This window comes from Populus alba, chromosome 16 (genome assembly GCF_005239225.2).
Source record: "Populus alba chromosome 16, ASM523922v2, whole genome shotgun sequence".
NCBI classification, from domain to species: Eukaryota; Viridiplantae; Streptophyta; class Magnoliopsida; order Malpighiales; family Salicaceae; genus Populus; species Populus alba.
In genome coordinates this window covers 11,225,980-11,235,408 of record NC_133299.1, presented here as the reverse complement: position 1 = coordinate 11,235,408, position 9,429 = coordinate 11,225,980, and the positions used below count along the sequence as shown (strand labels likewise).

Genomic DNA, 9,429 nt, shown 5'->3' with positions numbered 1-9,429 from the left:
AAATACTTTGGATTAGCTCGCAATCTAGTAATATATATACTAGAGTTCTAAGAAAACCTAGGAAATCAAAATGTTGAAAACAAAATAGGAAGATGATAAATAACTTATAAAGAAAGACTAGTTACTTGACTCGCGCCCTGCTGAGGTCAAATATTTTTGTTTTCCATAAAAAATTATATATACAGGTTTTTTTAACGTATTTTTGTAGTTAAATAAAATTTAACAAATCAAAAGGTTTATTCATACATGTAATCAAATAAACTAAGAATTATATGCGCTAATAAATAAATAAAAAATCATTAATGACACCTAAAAAAAAAACTTTAAAAAACCAAGAGACAAGTATAGATCAAGATATGTAATCTCGAAAGATAGGACATTTACCTGATCATGTTTGCTAATTAATCCAAACGATAACAGAAATATATAAACATATTAAATTGATTGAATAATAATAATAATAAAAAAGAAATAACATGTTAGGCTATACATATTGGAAATATCGACTAAAATAATTTTTTTTTATTTTTCAAAAAATATTTTATCTATACAAAAGATAAAACAAAACCATAGATGAATATAAAAAACCTCTCTAAAAATTAAATACAAAACCAAAAGGTCATTATTATTTTAAAAAGGCTTTCTAAACATAATAAAAGAAAGAGGATGTATTAATGTAAATATAATTAAGTTTTTTTTAAAAGCATTAATTGAAATAAAAAAATTAAGAGAAAAAAGGGCCTAGCAAGCCAAGCTAGCCCGCGTTGCCTATTTCACCAGGAAGGCCGCGCGACTAAGCCCCCCCCCTTTTTTTTCTTAATTTGGGCCTAATTTTTTTTTCTAAAAAAAACAAAGAATGTATCGCCTTCCAAGGCAGATGACAAGTCGCTTGTTTTGCTCAATTTTCGGCCACTATGGTGGCCGGAAAATCAAGGCCTATGTTCTTTTGATTTAAAAACCTGTTTTCAACTAGTTTTTCACCTAAAACATCTTAGGAAACCATGACACACCTATCCATGGTCTTAAAAAACCGCCCAAAAAACCGAACTCAACTCAAAACCAAAAATCAACTCGAGCTCAAATCTGTCTTTTCATAAATTTTTAAGGTGCAAAAACACCTAATATGAACTTTTCTCGTCAAATGGAATCTGGTGTCAATTGGAATAACTTGACACAAACATCACTCATTTTGATGGTCTAAACTGATGTAAATGACATGTTTCTCGTTGTACCGTCGGAATTTGGCAACCCTTCTCTCTCTCATCTCTCAACTATAAATAAAAAATAATAAAAATATACCTCTACCAAAAATTGAATTGGAATAATTTCGAGGAACTAAAATTATATAATTTGCATGATTGTTGAATTTAGAGGATCAAAGTGTATTTTTTCAAAATTTATGGTATGTCACCCATGTTTGCCTCGTTTTTTATTTCGCTCCCTTTTAACTCCATCCTTTTATAAGAATTTAAAATCAATTACTAGGATTTAATGCTCAAAAAAACATAAAGTTTAAGGAAAAAATTAAAAAAAAATAAAATTTTCCACAACCACAAATACACAGTGAAAATACCAAGTATTTTAGAGTATAGAATAATATAATAAAGCAGATAAAAAATCTTATAAGATAAATTGTAGGGAATAAAAAGTGTTTATTGGGTCAACAAGCCATTTTATCTATTTATGTAAACAGACACTTCATCACTCTCTCGGGTTTAAGAATTTAAAAATCAACCCATTTTCTCATCATCCAAACAGACACCCTATCAAATATCAATCTAGGGTTTCACTTCTCAACAACAAGTCTCATTCATTGATGTTCTTACGATTGCCACTATGATACTGTCAAGAATCGGTCGCTCTCTCTCTCGCTCTGCTCGTTCAACATTACAAAGAGTAAACGAAAAAAAATAAAACCACTACTCTTTTATTTACTCTCCGTGTTCCTAATTTTTTTTTTGTATTCTAATTATTTTTTTGTGCGCGCGCTGCAGAACGTAATTAACACAAATAATTATCTTTATAATGCGAGAACTGTGTTAGATGACGAACTAACTTTGCGATTTGCGGCAATAGAGAGTAATGGCTTACGCGGATTAGGGATTGTAAGAGGTTATTTATCGTATTCTGGAGCTGGGAAACAGATTGTTTCAAGCACGCAGTTGTCGAATTTGAATTCTATTCCTGCGAACCCTAGGGTTAGACGCTTTTTCTGTAGCGAAGCTCCCAAGAAGAGAAGTAAGTTAGTCATAATTTATTCTCGCTCCTGTTTTTTGAAATGTTGGTTTGATATTGCGTGCTGATATGTGTTTTTTATTTTTTTTTTTTTTTTTTTTTTTTTATTTTTTATGATGGTTACTTATAGAGTATGAGAATTATTACCCAAAAGACAAGAAGGAAATTCCCAAGGCAAATGAGAGTAAATCGGAGTCCAAAGGTTTGTTTTTATTTTTTCTTTTTCCCTCCTATTATTATTATTATTATTATTATATTATTATTATTATTATTATTATTATTATTGTTGTTGTTGTTATTGTTATTTACATAGCTTGTTTTGGTTGTTTAAGGGATATGAATTATTAATTCAAGGTGGGATCATTTGTATGTCTGATGATGTTGAAACAATCAATTTTTTAAGTGCTTGTTGGATTGTTTATTTTTTCTTTTTAGGAAGAGATACATTGCATATTAGCCAAGGCAATTTTGCTCCCTGAGTGATTTAGGCTCTTTGTTTATTGTTTTTTTCTTCAAGATGTTTTGGGGGGCGGGGGGTTTCCTTGAGCAATTTTATGAGTCTCAAATTTTGTCTTTTGTCTTTATTTCCTTACTTACCTAGATTCTGTTTCAGGAACTTTTAACATGAATATCATCTTGTTTATCCGAACCAATTTATGCATGAGGCCGGGAGTTTCAGTTTATATTTGTCCATCTGTAATTGTTTGTCCATCTCTAATTGCATGTACTTTATGCTGATGACGGGGACTTTTAATGAAGCCAGGATTTCTACTTTGCATGAACAATGAATGTTGTTTTATATGAAATAACCGCTTGACATTGAGGAAGTTTTAACATGGTTTACTTTTTGACGAAGGTTTTGTTTCATGTTAGTTCCCATCATGGTCCTAACTGAACACAGTTATATTTAACTGTTAAAGTCTTTGGGAGTGTGTGCATAACAGCACAAGCATACACCACTAGGAGAGGATGCTACAGGTGTTTCTGAATGATGATATATTTGGGAATATTATTTCTGTATATGATGCGCAGAAGAAAGACAATTGGTGGGTCGCTCCTCTAAACTATTGTTGTGATTGGATGCATAGTTTAAATCTTTACTCAGCTTACTAACAGAAGATAAATGCATGATTATATCTAAATCTTTTTATTTAGAAAAAAAGAGGGAATATTTTTCTAAATCTGTAAGTAGTTCAGCATTGTTTAATATTATTCAAATATTCTGACATTTGGCAGTCCCACACAATAGTATACTTTCATGCTCTATGATAACCATTTTTTTATTATGATTTTCCAGAGGACTCTGGTGGTGGAGATTCCCAGAACACTGTGAAGCAGTTTCAAAATATTATCACTCCTTTATTATTCCTTGCCTTTGTGTATTCTTCAATGTTTTTCAATACTCAGGAGCAAAAGCAGGTTATAATTTCTAAACTACTCTGAGCAGTTGGTGTCTCGTTTCTAATAATAATAATCTAATACAGGAAATAAAATCACTGACATTCTATGTTTGAAATTAGTGAGTCTAGAAACGTGCATTATTCAGTGCACATCAACTTCTCTTGGCTGTAATTCCTCCTAATGCAGCTGTCATTATTGCAGCATAGAGTGCCATAGACCTCAGTATTTGAATGTTTCTGATGTGAATACCTGAATATGAAGGTTTAGTTACTTCAGCTTTTAAACAGTGCAACTTCTCTGTACCTTGGGTTTACTGGAAAATCCTAATTGGAGTTTTGCAATTATTGAACTTTAGAGTTCCATGCATTACTAATCATACTTTAATCGTTCATATTTTTATTTAATTGATGAAGTATATTTAAAGCACTTGAAATCATTGAGCTTATCCTCATAAAAGTTCGAACTAGCTCCTTCCAATTAGAAAAACTGAAGTTTGATTAATTCAACTTTCATATTTCATTGACAATGGGTTTCTATGCTGAAGAAAATTTGGTAACCTAGCTATTTTATTTCAGTAATGTCCTTTGGGGAATGGGACTATATTGGCGATGCTATAATCAGATGAAGATAGATTGTGCACGTCTCGATTATTGGTGGCTTTCAATTTCCTTAATTAAATATTCTATAAATTGGTATTCTAGGGCTCTTTGAAATAGAGTTTATACGCTTGTATGAAAGGACTGTGTTTATCCATCTTTTAAATTGGGCATAATTGGCTGCTTGTTTCTTATGGATCCCATGAATCCTTATGTTAATTTATCTGAACCCAAATTTGGATCCTTGAACTTATTTGAACTGCTCTCTTTCTTTTGTGCATTTTGTTTCTTTATCTGGATATCTGACCTTGTCAAGTAAATTCTGATGCCACATTTTCTGGTTTGTCTAAATATCTATTTTCATACCATTTCTTCACCATTTAAGCTGTTTGATATGTTCTTCAGATTAGTTTCCAAGAGTTCAAGAATAAGTTACTGGAACCTGGTCTAGTGGATCACATTGTTGTTTCAAATAAATCAGTTGCAAAAGTACATGTGAGGAACTCACCGCAGAATGCAAATCAAAGTGGTGATAATGTTAATGGTACTTCTTCTAGAAGGAACGATGGCCAGTACAAATTCTATTTTAACATTGTCAGTGTTGAATCTTTCGAAGAGAAGCTGGAGGAAGCCCAGGAAGCTCTAGGGATTGATCCTCATGATTTTGTCCCTGTAACTTATGTGAATGAAGTGAACTGGTTTCAAGAGTTGATGAGGTTTGCCCCAACGGCCATGCTTCTAGGAGTCCTGTGGTTCATGGGGCGAAGAATGCAGAGTGGCCTTGGTGTTGGTGGTCCTGGTGGACGAGGAGGCCGTGGAATATTTAACATGGGAAAAGCGCATATTACAAAGCTGGATAAGAATGCCAAAGATAAGGTATCATGACTCATACTCTAGGGCAGCAAGCTATATATGTTCTGCTATGGTTCTGTTCATCCCGTTCCACAAGAATTAAGCACCATCTGGTTTGGAAAACATATTGTATGCTGTCAATATTTTGTCCTTGTGTCCATATAATGCTTCTTCGTTGTGGAACAGGATTCACAGTGCACAATGCACTATAGTCACTGTAACTGAGTTCTTCCCCACCTTTGCTCGCTTGGATCATTACAGTGCTCCGATTATATCTCTTTTCTCTAAAATGATGAAATAAAAAATTTCTCAGCCTTGTAATCCTGGCATGTTTCATTTGCCAATCTAGGTATTCTTTAAAGATGTAGCTGGCTGTGATGAGGCAAAGCAAGAGATTATGGAGTTTGTACACTTCCTCCAGAATCCAAAGAAATATGAGGAGTTGGGAGCTAAAATTCCAAAAGGTGCCCTCCTTGTAGGTCCACCAGGCACAGGGAAAACGCTTCTTGCAAAGGCAACTGCTGGTGAATCTGGTGTGCCTTTCTTATCCATGTCCGGGTCTGATTTCATGGAAATGTTTGTTGGAGTTGGGCCATCCAGAGTTAGAAGCTTATTCCAGGAGGCAAGACAATGTGCACCTAGCATTATATTCATTGATGAAGTAGATGCAATTGGTCGAGCAAGGGGTCGTGGAGGCTTTTCAGGTGGCAATGATGAGCGGGAAAGTACTCTTAATCAGTTGCTTGTGGAAATGGATGGATTTGGGACCACCTCCGGAGTAGTTGTGCTTGCTGGCACAAACAGACCTGATATCTTAGACAAAGCATTGTTGAGACCTGGTCGGTTTGATCGTCAAATTACCATTGACAAGCCTGACATCAAAGGCCGAAACCAGATTTTCCTGATCTATTTAAAAAAGCTAAAACTTGATAATGAGCCATCTCATTACTCTCAGCGACTTGCTGCTCTTACTCCTGGATTTGCTGGTGCAGACATCGCAAATGTTTGCAATGAAGCTGCTTTAATTGCTGCAAGGAATGAGAGTGCACAAGTGACAATGAATCATTTTGAGGCAGCCATAGACAGGGTAATTGGTGGTTTGGAAAAGAAGAATAAGGTATCTTGTCCCTTTGCTGCATTTTTTCTTTTTTTATACTAGTTCATGACATGTTGATTGTGTCTTCTCCATGCTTCACACAGACATGGATGTGCCATGTATAAGGACATGGTTTTATGTTGTCGGTAGACATGGCACTGCTTTAATAAACTTATCCTGATCATCTGGAATATACCTTTCTTCCCTTCCTTCTGTGCAGTTCTCACATGCAAGTGTGTGGGAACTTTAACTGATCTGATGAAGTATTGCATTGAGATGTCTATCTTGTGCTCACTCCCCCATGACCTCCCATGCTTTTTGACACACAAATTTTTCCATTTTAACCTTTTAATCTCACTGCCTTCTCCTGTTGTATATCCTTCTGAATTATTTCTTCTTAAAACATGGAGCGGTAAGTAAATTATACTGCAGAATTTATGTTCATGAAGTCTTTCTTAGTTTTATGTTTAAACCCATAAGTTGAAACATGCTAAAGGAAAATCTCTTGCTCTCCACAGTTAATTAATGTCTCTTGTTGACATCATTTGAAATTCAATATAGTGGACCTGAGATGTATGTTTTGTCTGGTCCCTGAAAATGCATTTTGTTATCATCATTGGTTAGAAGCTGAGCTAAATTATTTTACTGTTTCATTGTTTAGGTTATAAGCAGGCTTGAAAGGCAGACTGTTGCTTACCATGAATCTGGCCATGCTGTTGCTGGTTGGTTTTTGGAACATGCTGAACCCTTGCTTAAGGTAACAATTGTTCCACGGGGTACTTCAGCACTGGGTTTTGCTCAGTATGTTCCCAATGAAAATCTTTTGATGACCAAAGAGCAGCTTTTTGATATGACTTGCATGACACTTGGTGGTAGAGCTGCCGAGCAGGTAAATACCAATCCCTCTCATCCTGTTTTTTTTTTTTTTTTTTTTTCTCTCCCCACAGTATGATCTCGTATTAGTTAATCAGGATTTCTTGAGAAGTTGGATTCTTGATCTATCAATACAATTTTTAACATATATTTAATAAAACTGCATATTGCTTTAGTTTTAAGGGTTAAAATGCATAAAGATCTCCTGAACTATAGATTGCTTTGATTGACACCCCCTATTTTTATTTTTTTCTCTCATTTGAATTTAGTACCTAAACTACGAGGTGTTTGGATTGTGACCCCCTCTATTAGGTTTTGACCATGATTAGTGGTGATACCACCACCAAATGAAAGGTTCAATCGATGACCAGGACTAGTGATGATACCACCACCAAATGAAAGGTTCAATCGATGCTAATTCTTGAATGCCAATTTTAAATCCAAGCATTACTGGGATTGACTGTTTTAAGACTTGGACATTTTAAATCAAAAACTAAAAACTCAAATTTTCGAGTTTAAAAATGGTTTTTAATATCAAAATGTTGTTTGGGAGGTTGAAAGGATTATTTTATTGATTTTTAAGTTGATTTAGTGGTCACGAAGGTGGAGTTTCAATGGTGAGTTCCAAACACATCATAGTTCCTGTAATGAAATCAAAAGAAAATAAATATAAGTGGTGACAATCAAAACGGTATATAATTAAGTGGGTCTTTATACAATTTAGCTAGTTATAAGTATTGAGTGAAGATTCCTTAATGTTGTGACCATCTAAATTTATTGTATGACCCAGGACTTGTACATAAATAAGTTTAAAATCTCAATCAGTTCTTAAATGCATGCACTTTATAGGTGTTCATTTAGATGTGTGCTGAAGCTTTTAGCTTCTTGAATTAAAGAAAATGAGCCTCCAATCTGAGACCTCAAAACATGATGCCTTTTGTGCAGTCAAGTTGCACCATGACCTAGTAGTATTGTGTATTATCATATAAAGGAGCTGCTGCATCATATGTGAGACTACCTTTTTTTTCTTATAAAAAAAATCACGATACTTTTCTTAATCATAATGTTGGTTTTCATTACTAATTAAATATCTGCTATTCAAAGTCATTAAAATTTTAAAAAACAATTCTGTATTATGCTATCATGTTTTCTTTATTCCTGCTGTTTATTTTGTGTCTTTATCTTTTGACATCTCATTGACAACTGATGCATAAAAACCGTGTCAAAGTTATATGAGGAAGCTCTTCACTAGATTTGCCTATGCATATTCTTAATGTTGTCATAACATTTGTGAAATGTATGAGGTGTAAGGCTTAATAGATCTTGAGTTTACTTTATAGGGTCAGTTTTCAACATCTGGTCCCTCACTTTTATGTTAAAGAGAACCGTGTTTTAATAGAACATGTAGTTTCTAGTAGCCATAGTTTCAAATTGTGGTTGTGGTTGTGGTTGTGGTTGCATTTGATATAATCTTCTTTTTTTTTTCCCTCTTTTTACATCAATCAGTCTTTTTATCTGATTTGCTCGCGTCACGGGTATTTTATTTTAGCTATAGGAACTGTGCTCATTACACCATTTAATGGAATAGTTTTTTTAAGGGCAAGAACCTCAGACTCTTTAAGATTCTGTATAATGTAAATGGTGCTGTAATTTACCTATGGTAGGTTTTGCTGGGAAAGATTTCAACTGGAGCCCAAAATGACTTGGAGAAGGTCACTAAGATGACTTATGCCCAGGTGGCTGTTTACGGTTTTAGTGATAAAGTGGGACTTCTTTCCTTCCCTCAGAGGGATGATGCGTTCGAGATGAGCAAGCCCTACAGCAGTGAGACCGGAGCAATTATAGACAGTGAAGTACGGGAGTGGGTGGGCAAGGCATATGGCTCTACCGTTAAGTTGATAGAGGAGCACAAAGAGCAAGTGGCACAGATAGCAGAGCTGTTACTTGAGAAGGAGGTCCTACATCAGGATGACTTGGTTAGGGTTCTGGGAGAACGACCATTTAAAACTAGCGAGCCCACAAATTATGATAGGTTTAAGCAAGGATTTGAACAAGATGACAAGGAGACAGCAAAGGGTGAGACCTTAGATGATCGATCATCACCGATGGAGCCGCAGGTTGTTCCTGCATAGTGATCGGAAAAAGACAGTGTAAATGGTTTATTTTATTTTTTCAAATTGTAGTGCTCACTACACATGGAACCAAACAAAAACAGTGTGTAAGATTCACTAAATGTGCTCATGCTTTGTCGAGCGTTTCCATTAAATTCCTAGCATGATATTAGACATGTGAAAAGCTTTGACACAACATGTAAATGTAATAGGTGAGAAGGTTTTAAACGACTTTCTTGCGTAGAAATTCAAAAGCATTCTTGAA

The 9,429-nt window shown here is 34.7% G+C and overlaps 1 protein-coding gene across 3 annotated transcripts; it reads left to right on the top strand.

Annotated features, from left to right (window-relative positions):
* Positions 1-1,677: 1,677 nt before the first annotated feature.
* Positions 1,678-9,429, top strand: LOC118045015 (ATP-dependent zinc metalloprotease FTSH 8, mitochondrial). 3 transcript variants are annotated; one of them, XM_035053493.2, is made up of 8 exons: positions 1,678-1,896; positions 1,995-2,238; positions 2,366-2,437; positions 3,533-3,654; positions 4,638-5,108; positions 5,434-6,201; positions 6,842-7,069; positions 8,718-9,429. In XM_035053493.2, the coding sequence occupies exons 1-8, from the start codon at positions 1,837-1,839 to the stop codon at positions 9,183-9,185; spliced, it is 2,433 nt and encodes an 810-aa protein (XP_034909384.1). In that variant the 5' UTR covers positions 1,678-1,836; the 3' UTR covers positions 9,186-9,429. The 3 variants fall into 3 exon arrangements, with proteins under 3 accessions (XP_034909384.1, XP_073261381.1, XP_034909387.1); XM_073405280.1 differs by lacking the exons at positions 1,678-1,896; positions 1,995-2,238 and adding an exon at positions 3,092-3,281; XM_035053496.2 differs by lacking the exons at positions 1,678-1,896; positions 1,995-2,238; positions 2,366-2,437 and adding an exon at positions 2,525-3,281.

Coding starts and splice junctions, on each gene's coding strand:
- LOC118045015 (XM_035053493.2), top strand. CDS start 1,837: ATGATACTGTCAAGAATCGGTCGCTCTCTCTCTCGCTCTGCTCGTTCA. Junction 3,655..4,637: donor ATACTCAGGAGCAAAAGCAG/GTTATAATTTCT, acceptor TATGTTCTTCAG/ATTAGTTTCCAAGAGTTCAA. Junction 6,202..6,841: donor GTTTGGAAAAGAAGAATAAG/GTATCTTGTCCC, acceptor TTCATTGTTTAG/GTTATAAGCAGGCTTGAAAG.